This window comes from Sciurus carolinensis, chromosome 6 (genome assembly GCF_902686445.1).
Source record: "Sciurus carolinensis chromosome 6, mSciCar1.2, whole genome shotgun sequence".
Taxonomy (NCBI): Eukaryota; Metazoa; Chordata; class Mammalia; order Rodentia; family Sciuridae; genus Sciurus; species Sciurus carolinensis.
In genome coordinates this window covers 96,263,258-96,289,967 of record NC_062218.1, presented here as the reverse complement: position 1 = coordinate 96,289,967, position 26,710 = coordinate 96,263,258, and the positions used below count along the sequence as shown (strand labels likewise).

General features: G+C 33.1%; 1 protein-coding gene across 12 annotated transcripts in view; it reads right to left on the bottom strand.

The window, feature by feature from the left end:
* Apc (APC regulator of WNT signaling pathway) overlaps positions 1 to 26,710 on the bottom strand; it is a 137,779-nt gene that overhangs the window by 29,270 nt on the left and 81,799 nt on the right. For all 12 annotated transcript variants that reach the window (XM_047555011.1, XM_047555015.1, XM_047555017.1 and 9 more), the window contains 4 exons: positions 24,404 to 24,517; positions 14,535 to 14,618; positions 9,762 to 9,866; positions 710 to 808 (listed from right to left, as the gene is read on the bottom strand). In XM_047555011.1, coding sequence (XP_047410967.1) covers positions 710 to 808; positions 9,762 to 9,866; positions 14,535 to 14,618; positions 24,404 to 24,517 — 402 coding nt within the window. The remainder of the gene's footprint in view (positions 1 to 709; positions 809 to 9,761; positions 9,867 to 14,534; positions 14,619 to 24,403; positions 24,518 to 26,710) is intronic.

Genomic DNA, 26,710 nt, shown 5'->3' with positions numbered 1-26,710 from the left:
AACATCTGAGCTACCTTAAGAAAGCTCACTTATCAGCACTGAGTAACATTCAACCTCAATAAGTTTTTCCATCCATTTCAATAAATATTAAACACTCATTATGTATAGACACTGCGCTAGATGCTGAAAAAGATACATAAAAAAACAGTCTCTGTTTTCCACAAGAGAGCTTCATTCAAATTATTAGGGATTCAAACCAGGTAAGTGGATCACTTGGAAAGCTTAAGGGGACCCTGAGAATTAGAAAAACAAAGCCCAAGAAGAATTTTGGAGGCTGGCTAGGACTGTTACAACCATTTGTGGTGGGGTAGTGATGTATGCCACAGCAGACAAGGTATGGAGGCAGAAAATTACAGGCAATTCAGGAAGCAAGCTAGTCTGGCTGGAGCAGACAAGTGGAAGATGAGGCTGAAAAAGAATGAACAATTACCTAATTTGCCAGGTTTTTAATAATTTTTTTCTCCTTTGTTTATGCTTTTTTGTATGAAAAGATGGCATAAAGCGGGGGATGTAGCTCAGTGGTAGAGTGCTTGCCTAGCATGCATAGGGCTCTAGGTTCAATTCCCAGTACCACAAGAAAGGAAGAAAAAAAAAAAAAAAAAGACATCATGGAAACTGAATAAGAATTCTTTTCTAGAAAATATACATGAAGAATGTCTTAGCAAAATATTAATAGCATTAGGAACCAGGGTTTATAATCTTCTGTTACCTTAGTTCCCAAATGACTTGTCAGTCTTCGAGGAGCAGAGTGTGTACTACCAGAACTCAAAACACTGGCTGTTTCATGGTCCATGCGTGTAGTTAAACCCTAGAAATTAAGCATATTATAGAATAGTAAAATTTAGATTATATAGACAACTTTATATGAAGGAACTCCAAATGAACCATCTATAGGGTAAATAACTAAATATGTCATTCAAAGTATGACCACTCAAAATGAATATATATTTGACATTTGTTAAAATTCATTCAACTAAACACTAAAATGGGTGCATTTTATGTTAATCTTTCTTCAATAAAGTTAATTTTAAAAAATTCCAATGAGAGGTCTTTAAAATATCCCCCCATATAAAAATCTACTTATGCCCACACAGGGACACCTCAGGTTGGATTAAGAACACTAGAATCCAGAGTGGCTCTCCTTTCCAAACTTAACTCCCTTCATGGGTCTTGATTCTTTATGCTGGTTAGGATCTGCAGAGATACTTCCCAAATTGGAATAGTTCTTATCACTCTCCAGAGTATGAAGACAGCAAAGAAGATTGATCTTGCTCTTCTTACTTTCTGGCATTTAATTTTCCCTAAGATATTGCTTCTTTGAAATGACCAGAATATTCAGTGCATGGATCTTTCTACATACTCCAGCTTACATTTCTTGTGGTTCATCAATAGTTTTACCCTATAGTTATTCCATTTCACCTACCTGGAAATGGTGGACATTATTAACTGTTTCCTCTCTTTTGGAACATTATTCTATTGATTTGGGATTTCAGTCTAGGTTTTCATATTCCCACATACACTGATTGGGGATGCAAAAATCTTCCACACCTTCAGTGATCACACTCTTCGCCTTTCTTAATTCCAAACCCAAATATTCAATATCTACCTCATACTCTACTTTAATGGCTCAGGCTTAAGATATTTAAACAATATTTTCAAAATTAAACATTATTTTTCCTCTCTAATCTTCTCTTTATCCAGTGTTATCACTAAATTGCACCACTATCCTTCTAGCTGCCTACAACAGAAACATGGGAGTCATTCTTGACTTCTCCTCCTCTCTCAGTTCTCACATCCAACCTCTAATAAAAGCTTGATGAATTCCATTTCTTAAATATTCTGAGATATTCAGATATTTGTTGATAAAATGACTCTCAAATTTAAGGGTCATAGAAGAAACTCTCAGACCACCATCATCTTTCACCAAGATTATGTCTACTTTGCTCAAAGATTTGTCAGGTGTCATATAAGTTCATTTGCATCTTCCTCCAGGAACAACTTTACCCTAAAACCAGGTATAATTTTAGTTTTCTAATGTGTATTCCTGTAGCTCTATGTACTTGCTTTCTTTTAGCATTTAACACACTTTTGTAAACTGCTCGATTGTCTTCTAGCTTATAAGTTTCCTAAAGAAAAGGGAGCATGTATATTTTGCTCATTACCATATGGTAGGATGGAGAACAGTCCTGACACAATGTAGATGCTTAGTAAACATATGTGGAACATCGATGACTGAGTTTTATATTATCTCCTAAGTGGAAGAGGTTGGGAAAAGATTAATAGTAAAGTGAAAAATAAGCTGAGAAGTAATAGGTAGGGATAAGAAAAATGGCTGGAGGGAATCTCTCCAAGTACATATCAGATTTAATCTCTTGTCTATTTTCTGGTTTCCTTTTATCCATCTTTATTATATTTTCAATTTTTTAGTTGTCAGTGGATCTTTTATTTTGATTTATTTGCATGTGCTGCTGAGTATCAAACCCAAGGCCTCACACAAGCCAGGCAAGTGCTCTACCACTGAGCCATAACTCCAGCCCCATCCTTCTATTCATCTTTAAAATACACACTGCCATGATAGGCACTCAAAATATTTATTGAGGAGGAATAGAGTGACTATGCCTGATAGTTACACTGAGCAAGTTGGGATACAGTCTATTTTAATTACATCTGCTAGGTTAGAACTCTTATCTTCCTGTGTGTTGACTTTATTTAAAAATTTTTCTTTTTTGGTATTGGGGATTGAACCCAGAGTCACTTTACCACTGAGCTTCATCCCCAGCCCTTTTAATTTTTTTACTTTGAGAAGGGGTCTCACTAAGTTAATTAGACCTCACTAAATTGCTAAGCTTGGCCTTGAACTTGCAATCCTCCTGTGTCAGTCCCCTGAGTTGCTGGGATTACAGACATGTACCAATGTGCCCAGTTTAACATTTTTTTTTTTTTTTTTTTTGATGTTTGTTCTTTTTTGAGACAGTTTTGCTATCTTGCCTAGGCTGGCCTCAAATTCCTGAGCTTAAGTTATCCTCCTGCATCAGCCTCCCAAGTAGCTGGGACTACAAGTGTGAGGCATCATACCTGGATTCTGTTTGCTCACTTTAGAAAGTAACTCAAAAACGTTCTACTTCAAAGATAATTTTGGCCTCTAACCGTGAAAGCTGGCAGATGAGCATAAAGATGCAAACATTTTCTTTGATTTTTTTGGGTACAAACTGCATCAAAGAGTAATCAAGTGGGAGATGCAGTTTCTCTTTACATAAGTATTTCAATTAATTCTGTAATCCCTAATGAACTAATGGAGCTAGGCATTATTAATGACTGTTAATATGATAATATGGTCTTCCATCAGAATATTTGTGCTTCCTGACAGAAGACCATCACATCACCTCTAAGAATGTAGTATCCAAAAAAAGATTGAACCCAAATCTGATCAGATTTTTGGATCCAACTACAAGTTAATACAGAAGATAAAGGAATATGTCAAACTATATCATGGGAATGTTATCAGTAAAGTTCATAGTATCGAAAACTGTAAGAAAAACAACTTTAGTTCTTCAAAAAGAGACAAAGAGGTCACCTATACATTAGATTAGATTTCAGAGATCTACTAACAAATCCAAATTCATGGACCTTACCTGGGCCCCAAGTCAAAAAATCTAGGAAAAAGATATTTATGAAACAATTACAAATTCAAATACTGACTGAATGATGCTACTAAGAAATTACTGGGGCTGGGGATATAGCTCAGTTGGTAGAGTGTTTGCCTTGCAAACACAAGGCCCTGGGTTCAATCCCCAGCACCACACACACACACACACACACACACACACACACAAAAGGGGGGGGGAGAAATTACTGTTAGATTTTTGGGGGATATAATAATGATACTAGGTATGCATTCTGAAAAGCATTCTTAATCTTTTGGAAATAAATGATTTTAATATATAGTTATATAGTAAGTAAGCGGGGATCTGGCCTGTATAATTTATTTCTAGCTTTTCCTTCCATTTAATTTCTCAAGGAGATTAATAATTGATCAAGAAATTCTATTACTAGCAAGGGTATCAGTCCTTCCTTCCAACCACCAATTTTTTTTACTGTTGTCTTCTATTTATCAGGGACTGTGGAACATGAAAAGGAACAAAATGAGACAGATTTTTGTCCACTTCTGGATTTTATGGTCTCGTGGGGGAACACAAATAAATATAAATTATACAAATTAATATAAAGTTGCAAATGTGGTAGTCTTCCATGGAGAGGAAGATGCTATGAAAACCTATCACAGTAAGATTTGATCTATTCAAGCCTGTCTGAGAAACTGATGCTTAAGACTAGATACTCATGAATTGGAGTTAACTGAGCAAAAGAGGATGAGAAAAGCACTATATGGAACAGGAACAGAGATGCATTTGCTGCAGAAGGAGGGTGCCCAGTAAATATGAAGTACTCAAAGAAGGCAATTGTAGGTAGTGATGAGATTAAAAAAAAAAAAAAAAAAAGCTGACAAGATAGAAATTATACTGGTCATTATAAAAGGGTATCTTTATTCTAAGAACCAAGTGAAGCCAACAAAAGGTTATCTAATATTCTAAGAATCAAGTCTTTGTAAAAACCAAAGGATTTTACAAAGAGTAGTTTAGACTTTGTTAAGGATCACTCTTGCAGAGCAGATGTGGCCTGGTAAAAGGGGGCAGAATGAACTCTCACATGTTGGACGACATAAGTGCACGAGGACAGGTGCTTCGGTGGAGCATCCTACCTTGATCCAGAGAAATTCAAAGAGACTGATTTTCATTTTCAGTGAGTGTCAATGGTTTTTGCCTCTGAGGCAAACAACAGAACAAAAGAAATGAATAAACTTCAAATGTATGGTGTATAGATTATATTAAAACAGGTTAAAGGAATTTTTCTCTCTCTTTTTTTAAGATGGAATTTCACTGTGTTGTCCTGGCTAGTCTTGAACTTGTAGACTCAAGTGATCCTCCTGCCTCAGCCTCCAGCTGGGACTAGGGCTAAAGGACTCTCAACATAAAAAAATCACAGATCCAAACCATAGGCTGCTCATTTACATTAGGATTTGAGAATAGCTATTGTGCTGTTTTAAAACAGTGATAGAAAGTAATCCAATAGGTAGTATTAGTAGAACTAGTGGCATACAAACCACTGATTTGGTAGGCAAGTCTATGATGGCTATTGCCAAACAAACATGCTTGTGATTTCCAATGAAATCAAAGGCACTATCAGAAATCATCCTTTTTGGGGGAATCAGATTTCTGGATCCAATTGCCAGTTCATAGGAAATACAGAAGATAAAGGAATATGTTAAACTATATCATGGGAGTGTTATCAGTAAGGTTCACAGTATGGAAAACTATATGGTAACTAGGGATTGAACTCAGGGGCACTCAACCACTGAGCGATACGCCCAACCCTTTTTTGTATTTTACTTAGAGACAGGGTCTCACTGAGTTGCTTAGCACCTTGTTGTTGCTGAGGCTGGCTTTGAACTCACAATTCTCTTTGCCTCAGCCTCCTGAGTCACTAGGATTACAGGTGTGTGCCACCATGCCTGGCAGAATTCATCCTTTGAAAAAGGATGAATACTGGGCCCTAATTTATTATTTTCAACAGACCCTCTCCTCTGCCATTCTTATCCTAAAATAAAATATATGATGTTTCATAAAAGGAACCTAGTGATCAAGCAGTGGAAATGAAGGCAGTATTTCCTTCCATTTTTCCAAAATAAAAATGGTTTTACAGTTGTTATGAATTATAAAAACTTTGCATGTTTAATAAAAAACAATTTAAATACATAAAAATATAAACAAAAAAGTAAAACTCACACAAATCCCAACACTTAGTAATAACTATTTGTAACATTTCCCCAGACATTTTGCATATATGTGCATATGTATGTAAAATGAGAGATCACACAGAATTTTTAAGTTAACAGTTATCATTATTTTTCTAAGTTGATGTTTATTAATATCTGATAGGCATGTACTAAATGCTTACTCTCTGTCAAAGTATCAGGTTGGCTGACTGGAGTACAATGGTGAGCAAGAGAAATATAGTGTGACTTAAAGAACTTTAAAAAGGAAGGCAGGGTTGGGGTTGTGGCTCAGTGGTAGAGCACTTGCTTAGCATGCCTGAGGCCCTGGGTTTGATCCTCAGCACCACATAAAAAATAAAATAAAGGTATTGTGTACACCTACAACTAAAAACCAAAATATTAAAAAAAAATAAAACAGGAAGGCAATCAATGAAACTAACAATAAATAGCACCAAGTGCTATGAGATCAGAAATAGAATAGCTAAGAGCACTCTATCTGTTTTAGGGAGATGGGGACAAGGAAAACATTCAGGAAGAAGTCACATTTAAACTAAAGGGAAGGATGAATAAAGCATGTGCAAGAGAATCAAAGCAGAGATTTTCAACTTGGAATGCCTGGTGTGTGTCACTGTGATCAAAATACTCGATGAGAACAACTTAGAGGAGGGAAAGTTGATGTGGCGCTCAGTGTCCAGAGGTTCAGTTCAAGGTGGGTCAAATCCATTGCTTTGGGTCTGAGATGGGGCAGAACATCAAGGAGGAAAAATGTGGTAGAGGAAAGCTTCTCAGTTCATGGCAACCAGGAAGCAGAGATAAAGAGTGAGGAACCAGGAACAAAACAAAGTACAAAGTCACACACTCAGTGACCTACTTACTCCAGTCATAGCCGACCTGTCTACAGGTATCAGGCAGTAAGTAGTCCATTCGAATTATTAATCCATAGATGGATTAATGCACTGAGGTTTTAACTATCATAATCCAATCTTTTCACCTCTGAACACTGCTCCATTGCCTAACACATGAACTCTTTGGGGGACATTTTTAGATCCCAAACCATAACACCTGCATGTACTCAAGGAGCTGAAGAAGTTGTACTTAAGGCAAATAAGAAATGGGGGCAAACAATGGAAGATACTGCTGGAAGAGTAACAAGATAAAGAATCTGGATTCTATTCTATGGGCAGTGAGTAGTCACTGAAAGGTTTTAACAAGTGATGGAATCAGATTTGTATTTAGAAGGATCACTTTGAATATAATGTGGAGGATATACAATAAAAGGAAAGGCTGAAGACTGAAATAAAAGTTAGATATCTACATAAACACATAATTTATTATTTTTAACATTTGCACGGAGTATCACATAGGTTCCATTAGGCTACTGTCTGTCCTTTTCAATTCTATTTGGTCATAAAAAATATTTGTTAATTTAAAAATAATTATTAAGCTGGGCGCACCTGTAATCCCAGCAACTTGGGAGGCTGAGGCAGGAGGAAAGGAGAATTGAAAATTCAAACACAATCTCAGCAACTTAGTGAGACCTTGTCTCAAAACAAAAAAGGGCTGGGGATATATAGTTCAGTGGTTAAGCATCCTTGGGTTCAATCCTGGGTACCTCTCCCCAAAACTAAAAAACAAAACAAAACAAAAAATAACAATAAAAAATAATTATCAATAGCTGTTAATAAGTACAATAATTGTTATCTTCCACTGACACTTATATGTCAAGAACTGTGTTAAGCATACACTGCATTTAATTCTCACAATTATTTTAGAGAAGAAAAACAAGCTCAGAGAGTTAGTTACAAGATCTATGCTAGTTAGTGAAGGAGTGAAATTTCCCATGTTTGTCAACTCCAGAACCACTTAACCACAGCTGGCTGACAGATAAATTAGCCAATTATTAATTGATTCGTGTACACTTAGGTTATTTCTTAATTTTTTTGCTACTATACATAGGATTAAGATGAATCTCTCCAAACATGTTGGACTAATCCTGATTATCCCATCAGCACTTGGATATTGCTGTGATAAGTTATATAGCGGGGCATTATAAACTTCAATACATTTTACAAAATTGCTCCCCAGAAAGGTTATTTCATAAAGTTAATAGCAATATATAAGAATGCCTGTTTACTTACTAGCATCAATACTGTGTAACTAATCTTTGATAACTTGCCAACAAAAACTCATTTTAGTTGTAATTTATATTTATGTATAATTATTAGTTGATAGTCTTTCCACATGTTTACCATTTAAATTTTCTCTTTATTTACTATTCATGTTCTTTGCCCATTTTTAAAGAATCTTTAAATAGTTGACTGATAAATATATAATTTTGAATTTTAACTTTTTGCTCATCATAAATGTTTCCAAATGTGATCTTGATTTGTGTTTGTCTTACAATCTTGTTATGATTTTCTGCATCCTGAAATGTCATATTTCAATGTGAAACCTATTGTTCCTTCCCGTATGGTTTTTCTAACCATCCCATGATTATGAAAATTCTACCCACATTTTCATCTAAACTTTAAAAAAATTTAACAGCTTTCATTCATGACATTAATTCTAATCTTAGAATGATGCTGATGTAGTAAGTGTCACACAGAACTCATTATTATAGATACATTACTGGATATATAAGGTTTTTGAAGTATACAAAAATTGGACAATGATCTAAGACTAAAGAATAGATCTAATTCTAAGCAAATGATTTTTTTTCCCTCTGCTGGGAGGACTGAACTTTTCTTCCTTCTATCTATGTGCAGGAACATATAAACTTTCCAAATAGTTACCCAAATAATAAAGAAATAACTCAAATGTGCTATTTAAAAATAATTGCTTTTAACTGGGTACCACGGTACATGCCTGTAATCCCAGTGGCTCAGAAGGCTGAGGTAGGAGGATTGTGAGTTCAAAGCCAGCCTCAGCAACTTAGTGAGGTCTTAAGCAATTTAGCAAGACCCTGTCTTTATATTAAAAAAAAAAAAAAAAAAAAAAAATTGCTTTTTGTTGTAATTTACCACTTATGAATTTTCCTGTATAATGCTAACTAGTAATGATGAATGGATATCTGTTATAACTCAGTAAATTTAAATACTTAAATACTTTAGTATGAGGAATTTTAGGCTTTAAATTTTAATAAACGAAAAGAAACATTCTTTTTTTTCATATCAAAAGTAAACTAGAAAGATTAATTTTTTTGCATTGACAGGAAAATTATCTTAAGTTCAACTTAGTGAAATTCTATTTTTTTTTTTAAATAATTTGTTTACATTGTAGAATTATTCAGTGAAGAAAATTTGGGAAATACAGAACACCCCAATGAAACATTCTGTCATATTAGGCTACAGTTCAATAAAACTTAAATAGAAAATTTATGGCAATTTCTATTGATGTTAAAAAATACTATGACGATAGTTAAACATGATTAGGTTATCTCTACTTTCCTGAGCATCAGAATCATCTTTTTCAGTAAGATTTGAATTTCTACATTTATGTAATCCTGAAGTATAACAGAAAATAAGAACTCTAACAAAGTTCTTAGCATGATTTAAAGAAAAAAAAATTAAAATGTCTTTGTACAGAATGCCCTAGAGAAGGAATGAACCTGTTCAATGTTATCAACGATGAGGTCGAATCGCATATCTAAACAAAGTGTTTCAAAAAAACTCTACTCATACTAATCATTCTAATCATTTTAGATTAACAATGAAACACAATCTAGCTCTACAAAAATACACTTAGATTCTGACAGCATTATTGTTAACTGTATAAGGCAAATGATAGCATTTTGATACTGACTGCTTCTGGAGATATCCATTCTAAGGAAATAGTTAAGATTTATAGATCATTTTGAGAACCATCTCAGTTCATATTCCTTTTTGAATATTCAAATATTTCATTTAAAAATATGATAGAATAATGTATTTACCTGACCACTACCAGAAGCTGCCATGTTGATTTCTGCCACTCCTTGACCTTCATTCTGCCGCTCAGCTTCATGTGAGCCAGCTTCATGCTTGTTCTGAGATGATCTCTGTCAATGTGGAGTTAACAGCATTACATACAAAAATGGTGTATGTTTTCTTAGCCCACAGCTTCTTTTTTGTTTTAAAGCTCTGAATGCATCAAGTATATAGCGTGACAAAGGCATGGAACTATACATTACACTTCATAACCTTCAGTACGGCTAACAGTCAACTACATCGGGAAGAGGAAAGTGAAATGTGTCCCTTGAGCATTAGAGCTGCACAAGACAAAGGATTTTCTGAGACTCACAGAAACACCATCCTCCACCAGCTGTGCTCACATCACTATCAGGAATATAACCCAACTAGAAAATAACTGTCTTTTCTGCAAGGTCACATGATTCTGGCATTTAATAGGGCTATAAATACAATAAACTATCACCCTAAGCTTACTAATACCTTTTGTGTAGGCATATTTATACATATTTTCTGGTAAAGTCACGTGAAACCAACTGACAAGTTCTTAGATTTTGATGATGAATGAATAAAACCAAAAACCTTGCTAATGCAACCACCATCTGTTACATGAAATAAAAATGACAGATTATATCCAGTAAGAGCAGTCATTTCAAAAAAGATTATATCTAGAATAAAGCAGTCACTTTGTAAAAACACCACTGCAGAGTCAAAGAAATAAAATAATTTCTCACTATCTTCTATAGAAGTACCTAGTGCTTGCTCTAGGGAAATGATACTCTAAAATAAAAATTATACTTTAAAAATCTGACACAATAGTGGATATTACAAAATGGTTTCCACTGGAGTGTTTTTTAACATTAAGCTTTCCTAAACCATTGAAAATGTGACTTAAACTAATTTACAAGCAACATTTCCATTAATAAACTAGTATTAGACCACAAAAATGTGATACTAACAAGTGAAGATGTCAATATATTTAAAGAAAAAATAATTACTCATCATCATCTATGGCCAGGTACTTGTACTATGTGCTGGGGAATACAGTGTTAGCAAAATTAGACATTACTCTGTTTTCCTGAAGCTTATAGTCTATTCAGACGCACTCAAATGATGAATTAAAACAATGAAGTAAAATACTGACAAGTACTAGGAAAGAAAGGTGATATGAGAATATACCTAACACAGGGATGTGACATGGGCTAGGGGTTTGGGGAAGAGTTGTTTCAGGGATTGCTGTTTGGATGGAGAATTGAAGAATAGTTAATAGGAAAAGGTGAAGGAATAGAAAATGAGCACTCTAATCAAATATGATTATACACAAAGGACTGGGAATAGGAGGAAATGTGGCTTGTTCTACTACATTAAAGAATCAGTGTGGCTGAAACACCAAAAATAAGAAGCAAAGTAGAACCAAAAAAAAAAAAAAAAAGGCAAAAAATAAAAACACTGATTTTGTTGAATTTGAGTATGGTAAAAAGGGGTTCTTGAATTTTCTAAGTTATACTGAGGCTACCTCATTATATCCTACATAATTAATACTAATACACTAATGGACATGTAAATTGATTTTTTAAAGTCAAATTTTAAATGGTATAAGTAGGCAGGAAACAAAGTAGTTAGGAGGCGAATGCATTAATTTAAATAAATGAGAGACGATGGTACTTTTCAAAAGGAAAGCAGCAAAAGAAATATAAGAAGTGCAGTAACAGGTAAATCTGATGGTAAATGAAGCTCTACGCACATAAATAAGATTGCCTTAGGGAGGATACAGAAAAAAAGGAATAAGCCTTAAAGAATGCCTATGACTAAATAATGAGCTATAAAGGCCAGAGAGGTAGGAAAAAATTTGTGATTATGGTGTGATGATAAATACAAACATTAAAAAAAATCTAATGTTTACTATGTACTTGTCAACTATTGAATTATTTAATTTTCATGCCAATCCTATGTACTACTATTATAACCACCATTTTACAAAGAAACCGAGGCATAGAGAACACAAACAACAAGTTTTCAGTTAGATACTCAGTAAATGGGAGAGTCAGAGCTGGAATTACCAAACCCGGGCAGCCTCACTTCAGAGCCCAATATACTATTTAAAACAGCCTTCATTTTCTTTCCTCCTTTCTCTTTCCTTAATTATTTCCCTTTATTTTTCCTTTGACTCTGGGCTCTAGGTACCCTACACTTTTGGATCAGTGTCCAAAATTACCACTGACATTGGAGACAAGAGACTGGTGCTGATTCCTATGAAAGAATAATCTTAACTCCTCATTTCCATAGTTGTAAAACTTTCCTAAAGTTTTCTGCTGTAGGTGAAACGGGTAGAAAACAATCTTTTAAACAATTTTGTTGAGTTATTACGAAGCATAAAATACACACACACACAATTAAATGATTTTCAGTAAAATTTACCAAGCATCACCATAACCTTGTTTTAGAACATTTCTATTCTATTATTCCAATAAGATCTCTCTGCTACTTTTACTAATACTAACCCCAGGTAAATTATCATCAGAATTCAATTGTAGGACACAATTATATTAAAGAACTGATATTGGGCTGGGGAGATAGCTCAGTTGGTAGAGTGCTTGCCTTGCATGCACAAGGCCCTGGGTTCGATCCCCAGCACAGCAAAAAAAAAAAAAAAAAAAAAAAAAGAACTCATACCAAATCACTGAAAATAATTTTTTTCAAAAGTTTTAAGAAATTGCTATCTTCTTTCCCAACTTCTAGTGTTAGCTGATTATAAATCAAATGCATTTATAGTCTCATTCCTTTATGTGAAATTGTTTTCCATTTCTTCTCTAGGTTTTATGAAAAAGTTTTTCTTTTACCCTATTATCTGAAATTTCATCATAATGTGTCTTAGTGTGAGACTATTTTCATCTGTGGTGTCAGATTTTGGAGAGACTATATCATTTGGAAAACTATGGCCCTTGATTTTGGGAAATCTTATTTTCTCAGATGGTCTTAGCTTCTCTAATTCTTTGTGGAACTCCTTTTATTTAGATATTGAATCCTCCTAGAATGATCCTGATTTTATTTTTTCTGTTTTCTACCTCATTGTCTTTTTGTTCTACTTTCTGAAAAAAATTTTCAATTTTCTTATTTTAAAGACAGGAACTGGCTAAGCTGTTGAGGGTCTTGCTAGGCAGCTGAGACTGGCCTCAAACTTTCTATTCTCCTGCCTCAGCTTCCCAAGTCACTGGAATTATAGGCATGCACCACCATGCCCAGAGAGGTTATCTTTTAAACTTGCTATTCAATTTTTTGTTTTTGCTGTCATATTTTTTTTTTTTTGTACTGGCGATTGAACCCAGTGGTGCTTTACCAATGAGCTACATCCTTACTCAGTCCTTTTTATTTTTTATTTTGAGACAGGGTCTCACTAAGTTGCTAAGGATCTCATTAAATTGCTAAGGCTGGTCTGAACTTGTGATTCTCCTGCCTCAGTGTTCTGAGTGGCACAGGGGTGTGCCACTGTGCCCAGCTCTGCTATCATACTTCTAACTCCCACAAATTCCTTTTTTATTCTCTAAATGTTCAGTTTGTACACTATCCTTTTCTTGCTTTATCTTTTATTTTTGAGAATATTAATGTTAGTTTTATTTTTGAAGTTTTCTTCTTCCCATAAGAACAAATTATCTATTTTCATAATCTTTGTTATTAGAAACTTAAAATGTCTTGTGGTCATTAGTGTCCACCCATGTTTAAGAGTGGTTACTGTGAAAAATTTAAATGAAGCTCTGTGCCTAAAGGATGGAGTCTGTAAAGTATAGTGACCCTGTAATGTAGTCAAGCTGAGCTATTTTGTTTGGTGAATCTTCCAACATTAAGTATCTTTAGCACTCTTTTCTTGAGTTAGTGATGTTTTTTAAAGAAGTTTTTTCCAGAAACTTGCCTAAAGATGACAAACCTGGATATAAGTGGGAGTTTCAGCATTCAGTAAGTAAATTTTCACTAATTCAATTTTTTATTTGGTATCCCCAACTTCAATTACTCTAAGTTTATCCCCACCCAAAGACTGTCATCCTTTCCAGAGTGGAAAAAAAGAAATTACTCATCTTTTGTTAGAACTGGAAAAGAGCAGTCACCCAGCTGTGCACAGTTGTGAAGTGCTGGAGGCTACAATAACTTCCTAACAGATTTTAAATCAATCCTCCTGCTTTTAGCCCCTTTTAAAATTCTTACATTCAGAGATAACTAGTGTAGCTAGTTTTAAAGCCTATTAGGACTTCAGAGTATACACTGGATTGCTTCATAGCTTTTCTTATCCCTTACTCAGGGGTCAGTTCTCTTCAACATGGTAGAGTGGTTACAATTTGTTTACTTGCTTTCTGGCTCCCCAGAGTTTATTGTCATCACCTCCCCTGGTCTTTGTGCCTTTCATTTTATCCTTTTATTATCATTTTAATGGGTTTTGTGGAGTAAACACAGGCAAATGTATAAAATCAGTTTATACTATGGATTCTAAAAAAGGAAAAAATTTACTTATAGTATGATAATAGTTAAATTAATTATCTGATTATATGTAAATTGACAGCTGATTGATGTTTCTATGAACTTTAAGTACCTAACAGTTATAAAGAAATCAAGTCAACTGAATTTTGATAATTCAATTTCATGAAAAAAATTATCATCAATTCTCTAGAAGAAGTTCATATTTCAATGATGCCACATTAATTATACATATTTTCTTTTCTTAGAATAACTGCCTATTTTTTATATGCAAACAAAAAAGACAATTTACTAACCTCTGCTTCTGTCGCTTGGGACTGTAAAAGTTGTCGAATACGCAGTATGTCCTTTTCTATCTGTTGAATTCTAGCTATTCTTCGCTGAAATAAAAAAAGACCAAATTAAACATGATTTTATTAAAAACACTAGTGCAAACAGTAATACTATGGCTATCAATGAACAGATCAGGATTATGCCAAACCATTTTTATGTAAGAGCACTTAGATATGTACATATATTCAATTTATGTAATAAATCTGCAGATTTATTTAGTAAAACTGTATAAATACAAATCACATATCAAATCGTATGGTGCGTGCACTGTGAAACTTGGTGTTTAGAAGTTATTCTCAGGTATGGGAGTGGAGCTCAGTGGTAGAAAAAAAGTTATTTTCAAAAAATTTTCAAGAAAGAAAATTACACCTGAATTTAATAGTTTTAGAAAGTATTTTTAGTTGTACATGGACACAACACTTTTATTTTGTTTAGTTTTTTAATGTGGTGCTAGGGATTGAACCCAGTGCCTCACTCATGCTGAGTCACAACCCCAGTCCTGAATTAAATTTTTTATATTAATCTAGGCACTAAGATTATGTAATGGATTAAAAAAACTTTTTTTAGTTGCCAATGTATTTTTATTTTTATTATTTATTTATTTATATGTGGTGCTGAAAATTGAACCCAGTTCCTCCCACATGGAAGGAAAGCACTCTGTCACTGAGCTACAACCCCAGTCCATGTAATGGATTTATATAAAGCACAGTATGTCTATAAAGGGAAGTATCTGATTTATTTTCATAAACATTTGGGTAAAACAGTAGAACTAACCCTTCCAAAGTTATCCCTGTTACATGTCAGTAGTATTTTTCAGACTTCCCAAATACCCCTCACAGCTAAACATTATTTTTATTTCCAATACAAGGACCACAAAGATGGCATAGCTTTGCTACCTACGATGAGACCACCCAGTGAACACAAAGCAGTAACTACGTACTGAATTACATGGAAATGAAACAATGTGGGAAAAGTGTTTTTGTTGTTTTTAAAGCTATATTAAAATTTTTGTTTTATTATTATTTTCTTCAGCGCTGGGGATCAAACCTAGGGCCTCAAGCTATATTAAAATTTTTGTTTTATTATTATTTTCTTCAGTGCTGGGGATCAAACCTAGGGCCTCAAGCACGATAGGAAAGTGCTCTACTATTGAGCTATACCCTCTCCCCCTAGATTTTGTTTCATTCATTAATTCATTTATATATTTGAGATACTGGGGATTGAACCCAGTGGTGCTCTACTACTGAGCTTCACACCTTTTTCATTTTTTATTTTGAGACAGGGAACACTAAGGTGCCTATGTTGGCCTCAAACTTGTGATAGTCTAACCTGGCCACCTGAGTAACTGGGTTTACTGGTGTGTGCTACTGTATGCAGCTTCATTTAATTTTTATGAGTACTAGAAGTGAGAAAAACCAAATTACTTAAATATAAAGGCACTGCAAATTCAAGTTATTTTTAAAAATCAGCATTACAACAGATAAAATATATCAGTTTTAAAAATAATGATAATTTTGTACCATTTTCTGCCATAATACGATAGATAATATCTTAATACTGAGGTATCAAAAATTGTATTACAAAAGTAATCTAGGGTTTTGCACATACCAGGCAAGCGATGAGCAACACCCCCAGCCCCTTTATTTTGAGACAGGATCATGATAAGTTATCAGGCTGGGCCTTGAACTTGAAATCCTCCTGACTCAGCCTCCTGAGGAGCTGGGATTACAGACATGTACCACCTTGCCTGGCTAAAAGTTTCAATGAGGAAAAACAGTACTAGAAGCTAAATGGTTTCCATAGTTTCTTGTTACTTGTCCCATCAATGAAACATTTCTGGGCAAAAATCCCTAATAAATTTAAAAATAAATTTAAATTTAATTTGTTGTAATTATCCAATGTTATGATATGCAAGAACAAAAAAACTCAAAGTAGCTGTGCTAATTATCCAATCCCCTGCTCCAAACACCCGTCTATTTTCCTTTCTTCCTTTCCTCCCCATTCCTTTCTTTTTAACATAATTGCTGTTTCTCCGTCATGATTTTGAATGCAGTAAACTTATGGTAAATAATATTCTCTAATTAACAAATCTTACCAATTCCTACCATGAAAGTAGACTAAAGAAGAAATGCCTGTACTTTTGGCAAGCATTCTAAAGATACTGTACAGATGAGTGATTACTTCTAAAACCAGATAGGGAATATTTTCTGGTTTTAGAAACTACCAAACTATACATAATAATTGGCTTTCTAAATTTGATTGTTTGCCCCTTTTCTATATGTAATCAGCTCTTCTCTGTCAAGAAAGTTCTAAATCAAAAATTTTAACAGAGGATGGAAACAAGAAATTATATCTAATATTTCTCTACGATACTGTTTTTTAGTGCATTTTAATTATATAGAATAATGTATGTTATTGTGGCATAACTATACATGTACAAACATACTTAGTCACACCTACTCCCTTAATAATATTCTCCCACCCTCCATTACTTTTTTCCTCCCTCCCCTTTCCCACTTTCCTTTCTCCAAAATCTTTTTTTTTTTTTGTGGTGCTGGAAATTGAACTCAGGACCTTGTACTTGCTAGGCAAGCACTCTACCGCTGAACAACATCCCCAGCCCTCTATAATCTTTCTACTTTCATGTTTTGTTTTTCCTCTAGATTCCACAAGAGAAAACATGTGATACTTGACTTTTTCAGTCTGTCTTATTTCCTTTAACATAAGGATCTCCAGCAAATGACATGATTGTATTTTTCTTTATGGCTGAATAATACTCCACTGGGTACATAAATGATATTTTCTTTGTCCATCCATGTGCTGGCAGACAGGCATCTAGGCTGATTCCATATCCTGGCTATTGTGAATTGTGCTGTGATAAAAATGGGTATGCAGGTATGATGACACATTTCTATATTGCCAATATATCACTAAGTCCTGAAGTTTGTGTCTTGATGTCCATTAAAGTAGAGAATTTCTGATATGACTCCCCTGTGCTTCTGCTTCTGGATGTGAAAAATGGAAGAAGCCAGTAGACTATCCCCCTCTTTTTATATGACAATCTTGAATATTATGAAATTATGTTTAATAATAAAAATAAACTGAATTGCTCAGGACCATGAAGTTGGTAAGACTTTAGAAAAAGTGATTTAAAAAATTGTACGAGTAATACAGACTAAGGATAACTCTCAATAAGTTATAAAAGAAGAATTCCTTAACTTGATAAAGAGTAGCTATCAATACCAATGGGTAAACAATGTATTTAATTGTGAAATTTTAGAAGAATTTCCTTTTAAGTCAAAACAAGACAACTATTAATTATTTCTATTCAAAGATGTCCTTACATAACAAATGGAAAAAATAAAAAGCTACAAGGACTAGAAAGGACAAAGAAAATTTATTATTTGCAGACAGTTTAACAGTATATATATATATACTGGGTATTTATTACTTAAACCTAACAGTAATGCAATGAAATAAAATTCCACTTACAAAAGCAACAAAAACTAACATCTAGGAATAAATCTAAAAAAAAAAAAAAAAGACATGTAAGATTTTTATGGCAATAATATAAATATTTATTGAAGGACTTAAAATAAGGCCTAAATGGCTAGAGACATATAAAATTAATAACAATATTTAATATTTATGGAGTGCTTTCTATGTGCCAGATTCTAAGTGCTTTTATAATGTACTGACTCATTTAATCCTCACATTTTACAGTTTATCATTATCTGCATTACTGATGGGAGAGTTTGCCCAGATTACAGGGCTGGTAAGTGGCAGGTCTGGAATTTGAATGGAGGTTTGGCTCCAGAGTTCATTCTTTCAGCCAAGAAGGCTCTATTTTAAAGATGACTTCTTAATCTATAAATTCATTGTAATTCTAGTCAAAAGCCCATAAGACTTCTCTTTGAATTAAACAAAATGATACTAAATTTGAAGTGAAAGAGTAATGAAGCAGAATATATTTAAAAAAAAAAAAAGTAAAAAAAAAAAAACAAAACCACTCATCCAGGTATCAAGATTTATAAAACTACAACAAATAAAATGAATGTGGAATAGAGTCTAGAAATATCCAGCATATATAAACTTAGCATACGACAGTTATGGTATTACTAATTAATGAGGAAATAGTACAGCATCCAATAAATGAAAAATTTTAAAGTCAACAAAAAGAAATATATTTGTGAGTATGTATGCATATACACAGACACAAATATATAAAAATTCGTATGTATGTATGTATGTATGTATGCATACATATAGGTACACGTGTGTGTTTATAGTTAGATCCCTATCTCTGGAACATATAGCAAATTAAAGATGAACTGAGTATCTAATTGTAAAAATAAAACTTAAAAATTATTAGAAATAACAGATTGGCCGGTGTGGTGGTGCATGCCTGTTTGGGAGGTGAAGGCAGGAGGACTGTGAGTTCAAAGCAAACTCAGCAACTTAGTGAGACTCTGTCTCAAAATAAAAAATATATAAAAAGGTCTGGGGATATGGTTCAGTGGTTAAGCACCCCTGGGTTCAATCCCCAGTGCAAAAAACCAAAACCAAAACCAAAATCAAAACAAAAACAAAAAAGGTTACTTTATAATTTCAGAATAGAAAGAGAGGTATAAATAGATCACAGAAAACACAACTCTGACAATATAGTGAACTTAGTTGTATTAACAAAAACTAAATTTTGTTACTAGGAAGCTAAGACAACATTTGGTGAGGAGTTGTGTTGTGTATTATGTATGATGTACTGGTATCAACAAAGTATTAAAACATCTCTTAAATACATAAGATATTTAACACATAAGACAATAGTTAAAGGACTTGAACAAGTAACTTAACAGAAAGAAGCCTGAAAGTCTAATAAATATATTGGATATTCAATTCAGTAGTATTAATAAAAATGTAAATTAAAATGACAAACTACTTCTCTGCCCACTAGTTCTTAATTATAAAGTCTGATTCAAGGGCTGGAGAAGACATGCAAAAACAGGAGTTCTCACATACTACTAGTAGAAATATAAACTGGAAAGATCACCTTGAGAACAATCTGGCAAACAATAGTTCAAAACACTCACACCTTTTGGCCAGCAATTATGCTTTTAGGTACATACCCTAGAGCAGAGGTTGGCAAACTTGGCTGGGTAGTCATCTGTTTTTATAAATGAAGTTTTTACTGAAACACCACTATGCTTATTTATTCATATAGTGTCTATGGTTCCTTTCTTGTTAGAAAAACAGAGTCATGTAGTTGTAAAAGAGACCATAATGTCCCAGTCTAAAATATTTACTATGTGACTCTTTGGAAAAAGCTTACTGACTCTTGACCTAGAAAAACCCTTGCAACTGGTTTGCTTACAAGACACGAATAATAAATGTTTATACTGTATGAAGCTAGGTATTTATTCCTTATTTGGCAGTACTGGGGACTGAATTCAGGGGTACTTTACCAGTCCTTTGTTTGGAGTCTTTTACCCTTTATTCATTGCAAATACTTCCCTTTTGTTTATCTTTTGTGGGATGAATTCTTGTAAAGTTTTATGGAATAAAACTCACCCCTCTTTATTGAATTTGAGTCCATCTTTTTTATTTTTAATTTATTTATTTTTTGGTACCAGGTATTGAACCCAGGGGCACTTAGCACTGAGCCACATCCCCAGTCTTTTTTTGTATTTTACTTATAGACAGAGTCTCACTGAGTTGCTTGGGGCCTCACTAAATTGCTGAGGTTAGCTTTGAACTTGAGATACTCTTGCTTCAGCCTCCTGGGCCACTGGGATTACAGGCATGCACCACCACACCTGGCTGAGTTTCCATCCTTTTTAATGAAGGCCTCAAATATTTTATATTTTCTTCTATTAATTTTAGCTTTATTTTTCATGTTTGATATTTAATTCTTCTGTAATTATTCTTATTTAAGTTTTTTTAGCTTAGAGAACACTTTTTAATATTATTCTTTAAATTAAAAAAATTGAGAAATAGGCAATGCAAATCCAAATTTACTCAAAACTTCCTAAGCATTAATACAACTGTTAACATTTTTTTTCTATTCTTTCAGTGTTATACATACATATATAAAAGTTAAAATACAGCTTCAGATTGAGTACTATGGGGCCATTAAAACAACAAGGATTATAAAGACTCAGCTTATTTAAGATTTGAGGTAGGGGTCGAATTTCTCATCTTCCAAATAGGTCTCCAGTTGTATCTGTAGTATTTACTGAATAATTACACATTTCCCCCCAAATTTATAATGTAACATTATATAAAAATTTCAATATTCTTGCTCTTCTCCTAGTCTCTATTTTGCACCATTTACCTATTTTTACTCCTGTGTTCCTCTTATACTGTGATTATTCCAACTTCTTTAAAATAAATTTTAACTACTGTTATGGTAAATCCCCATTCATTATGCTTTTCTTCCCAAACATTTTTGGATATTCCTACATTATGAACTTTAAAATCATCTTTCCAGATTCCAAAAATTTATTAAGACTATGTTTGGAACTATATTATATTTGTATATTAATTTAAGAAGGAGAGACATTTTTAGGAAATTAGTCTTCTCATTCAGGCTTCTCCATTTTTATGATAGCATTTTGTGTCTTTTCTAGGTATTTTAAAATTTCCTATTATTGTAATGTCATTTCCATTTTTAACTGGAAGTTATTGCTAATAGAAAACACTGATTTTTCTGTGTAACTCAACTCTAGCTACCTTACTAAATTCTTTATTTTTCATTCATTTTTTAAAGCTTTTCTAGACAAATAATCTTGTCATGGTAAGTAAAAATTATTTGGTCTCTTCCATTCTAGCTGGAAAATAGTGGGTATTCATACCACATACTTTACTTTTTTTACTTGCATCTATAGTAGCGACTCCATTCAAAATAAAGAAACTAATCACATATTAATGATTGAAACAATGATATAACTTAGCTATTTCTCTATTTTCTTAAATTAAGTTTCCTTTTGATTTTTGGTAAATACTTGTGTTTAAAAAGTTTGATTATATTTGGAATTCTAATCTAGTCCTTTTCTTTGTTAATGGGATCCTACATTTTTCTCTTATGGCCTAAGGCCCTCTTGAGATTTCTTTCCAGGACCACTACTATTTTATCTCTTGAGTCATCCAAGCAGGGAGTTAGGAGGAAAAGGAATGCTCTGGCTATTATATTTCTACTATCTTTTCATTTTCAATGACTGCACACTACTGACTTAATATTTTAATAAATGAGTTTCCAAATAATAGACACTTGAGTTGTTTTCTTTTAAATCTTTTATATATAGTGCTGCATTGAAAATTGTAAAATATGTAGTACCTGTATTCTTGTGTTCTAAAGTAAATATTTCTATAGGACATGTTTCTAGAAATCCTATAGAATTACAGGGTCAGAGGGCATATACATTTTAATGTTGGTAGTTTGTGTCAAACATTTTAATGTTGGGTATTTGTGTGCCTTCACAAATATCCCATTTGTTCTTGCAATGATAATGTAGACAATGTTTCTTTACTCCTACACCTTTACCAATACTGCATGTTATCAAATTATATTGTTTTTCCAGCCTAATAAGAAAAAAAAAAAGAATACTTTATGGTATTTGAACATCTTTTCACAAATATTAATCACTTGAATTTATTTTCCAATGGGACTACTAATATCTGACCCTCATTATCTGGTTGTGTTATTTTCAATTGATTTGTAGGTACTCTTTGTATCGTAGGGATATTGATTCTCATACGTCTCCTATGCGTTACCAACATGTACATAATTTGCCTTTCACCTTATTTATGTGCCACTCCCCCACCTTCTGCTACTGGTGTTTGAACCCATGGCCTTAAACATGGGAGGCAAGTGCTCTACTTCTGAACTATATCTTCAGTCCTGTTTACATGATTTCTTTAGCCCTAAACTTTATATTTCCAGAAAAAATTAATGCTTGTTGTTTTCTCAAAATACGAAATAAAATTTCCTTAGAATATTACCTGTCAAAATGAAGAACACTATCTCCTAGTATGAAATAAAAACAATGACAACAAAATGCACCTGCACAAAATGTCCAAGAAAGAAATCCCTCTTCTGGGATATAGAACAAAATTTCTGAAATATACCTACTTATATTTGTGTAACACGAGAATTTTCATATTAGCTGGGCGCAGTGGCTCACATCTATAATCCCAGTGACTCAGGAAGCTGAGGCAAGAGGATTGCAAGTTAGAGACCAGCTTCAGCAACTTAGCTAGACCCTGTCTCAAGATAAAATATAAAAAGGGCTGGGAATATAGCTCAGTGATAGAAAGCCCCTGGGTTCAATCCCAGTACCAAAAAAGAAAAAGAATTTTTAACATCTCTCATCTCATCTTGATTTTTAAGGATCACTAAAAACAAACACATTAACAGATATAAAAAAAAAACTTAACTTCTGTATACAGTATTCCATGTAGTTACACTCTAAAAGGCAAATTCATATTAAGCAAATTAACATTTCTTATAGTTTTTTCTGGAAGCAAACCTGCGTGACATTTTAAAAATAACTATGAAAATTTTGTAAAATTGTAAAAATGGAATATATTTTTGGAAGTTTTTTTATATATTCTTGATTTTAATTCTTTAGATGTTGGTAAATTCTTCCAATTTGTGAGCTAATTTTTTTACTCTCTTTTAGGTATATGGATAAAGATAAATTCTTAATTTTAATATAGTAAAATTTATCAGTCTTTTACTTTTATAAGTTTCAAGTTTAAGAAGTTCATTTCTACTTAGTTTCAGAAACATAATGATGTATATTTTCAACTAAAAAGTTTAAAATTTTACTTTTGATACTTAAGTCAATCTATCTGAATGAGAAGCAAAACAGGGGTAAGAAAAAATAATATAACACATATACATGCATGTGCACACACACATGCACACTCACACACAGTTATGAAACTAACAGGTAAGGACTACAAAATGCATCATGGTACTGGTGTTAAGTATAATCTTAGTCTATAACCACATCTAACAAAAACAGAATACACTTTATGTTTTGGAAGCTACCACATAAGATAAACCTTGTGCTTTGGGAAATACAAAATGTCCTAATAAAAATATTCCCCAAGCTTATTTTGGTACAGAAAAGGCAAAAGCAATCACAAAAACCTCACTAGGGCTTTAAAAACATTATTCAGTCACACTTGTATGAGTAGTATAAAAGGCTACACTGAATAGTATGTGAAAATGCTTAATATGCTTTCTTGATATCAAGAGTAGAAATATGAGAATGTTCTCCATCCAACTCATTTCATCTCTCCTAATGTTTTCTTTATGTTTCCTTCTTACTATCCTTGAATGAGGAATTCCCTTTTTTTTTTTTTTTAAAGTGCAAAACTTGAAGAGCAGTGACATTCTGGATGTCATACATACTTAGATAAGAAGAAAAAATCTCAAAAGAGAGTGGAAACTAGCTATCAGCTACTAGATGGTCAGAATCTTTCTCTCTCCCTTGTAAAGCAGAACAGGATAGTATTGGAGAAAATGAAATATAGTAGACCGAATTATGTGAATACTAGTTATATTAACCAGCAGCCATGAGAAATTGTTATCTTAAAATAGTGCCAAAGCTAAGACTTATAAATTTATTTCCCTTCCTCTTCCTCCTCCTCCTCCTTTCTTCTTCTTCTTCTTCTTCTTTTTTTTTTATGATGCTGGGGATCAGATCCAGGGTTTTGCATATGCTAGGTGAGGGAACTACCACTGAACTATATATGCTTGGTCCCATAGATATCTTTTAAAAAAATTAATCAATATTAACAGGACTGTAATAGTTTAAAAACAAGTTACCTGTGCTCGTTTTTCCATATCTTGGCAAGTACCCAGTTGTTCTTCCATTGCAACCCTGATTTGCCTTGCTTCATATTCCAATTGCCTTCTGGTCATATCTGTTTGTAAGGAAAACTAAAACCACAAATAATATAAAAATCTTAATATACAGCATCTTCTATTTATAAACCAAAAGCATATAAGTACCAATAAATAAAATAAATAAGCAAATATGTAAATCACAGTACATGAGAAAATCATTTTTTATTCCAAGGAGTCCTAAAACTTGATTATAGGTGCTAGACTCAATCTGGGTCCCTGATGTGATGTGTAGTTAAAAGCACTGCCTCAAAGTCACAAATGGCTTTGAATACAGTACAATTAAATTGTATTGTTTCATTTAAAATATGTAACTGGTTCAGCTGGGTAAGCCTAACTTTTATTTCCCTTATGACTGTCTCCACTGAAAAGGCACTATTTTCAAACAGGTCCATTACTCTTAAGTTTATATCTCAATTTAAGGTTAAGGATTACTACTATATATATAGACAAAGTAGAACTTTTTCTTTTGTAAAATGAAGAAAATGAGTTAAGAAAAGTCCTATGTGTAATATAACATAGATGATCATAAATAAATGAGACAAAATCAACACCAACTTTGGTAAATATCTAAAAGTGAAGCGAAGTTGAAAAACTATCAAAGAGTGGGTGTTAACTCATTAAAAAATCATCTAATCCTCTAATAAAAATTTCAGACACTATGAGAATTGCCAGGCATACAAAAGGATGCAAAAGAAAAGGCAGAATATAATTAGATAAAATGATAGGTAACAGAGTTATGATGGGCCACCAAAGGGAATGAGAAAGTGCTATGGATTTTCATGTTCTGTGTGCTTACAGAAAACTGCACATGCCACATGTCTGATTTAGAATAGCATTCCTAAGAACCCCAAATTGCATTTTAAGTTAGAGTAATTCTCACCCTTTTCCCTTGCAACACATACAACATTCACATGCAGAATGTCGTTCTATAGGCAGGCACAAATTATGACAATATAGATGAAATAGCCTGCATGTTATTTCTTATTGCCACTCAGTTATGATTTCACTTATTTGTCTTCCACTTTCCAACCACCCCATGCAAAATATATACATACATACATATATTGAACATGACACAGTATGTTGCAATAATGTGTTTGGAGCTGATGTTTTAAGTAATGTCTAATACTCTGAAAAGTATGTAAGTATTTCCACATGAAAATGTTCATCAGTTTGGTATCCCAATATGAAAGAAAAACTGTAATTAAAAAAATAGCTATAAAATACAAGCAGTTTAAATGTGTTATCTTGTGAATGGTTCATAATAATGTCTTACATATCCTATTAAAGATGATTATTTAATAAATAGGGACTAATTCATTTGACAGTTGATCTTTATTTCAGATAGTAATCAATTGCTCTTGAGTTGTCATACAAACCTAAGCCCTTTCCTGAATCTGACTGCATGGACTCATATAGACTCTGGATTTTGTATATTTTCTGATTACCAAAGATAAGAGCAAAACTATGCTATTTTTGTTCATTAAAAAAAAAAATCCCATGAAACTTCTGAATTCCTAATCCTAATCTGCTAACAACTCTCCAGTAACCGTCTTTCACTACTTGTATCCTAAATTTCCAGAAGATTTTAAGGACATTTGTTGTAAAGAGGGATCCCTGAATGATTGTTCTAGGAAAGTGATCATTTAGCTCCTGTCTAATCTCTACTCAGGAAGTCCTGCACATGTCCTAGAAAAGTTTTTCCTTCTTTCTTCTTTTACATTTTTGCCTATCACAATCTCTCAAAAATGCTAATGTAACATGAAAAATCTAAGCTATAAAAGCAAGTTATATTTTAGTCTATGTTCTTTTAAAAATTATATAAAATATTTATGAACAACAGTTAAAATACAGTCTTTTGAGATTATTAATGTATTTCAGAAGATTTCTTAAAATATGTGTCATTCCATGAATAAAACAGTTTACATAGAGAGGTTAGATGGACAGGGAGAGGCTGACAGGATTAATTTTTTTTCCCCCACATAGATATATTTGCAAAATAAGTGATAGAACTTGCAAAAATACTAAGATCTATGCCTACAGCTATTGTCACTTATACCTGGAATAGGATTTGAATAATCTTCAAAGCTATTTTTGTTCTAAAAACTCTCTGGCATGAATTCTATAATATGGTACAAAAAATTGCAGGTGTTAACAAACACTTCTACAGAGTATGTTTGGAAATTCAATAAGCAGGATTTTAAAAAGTTGCTTAATGGAATCGAG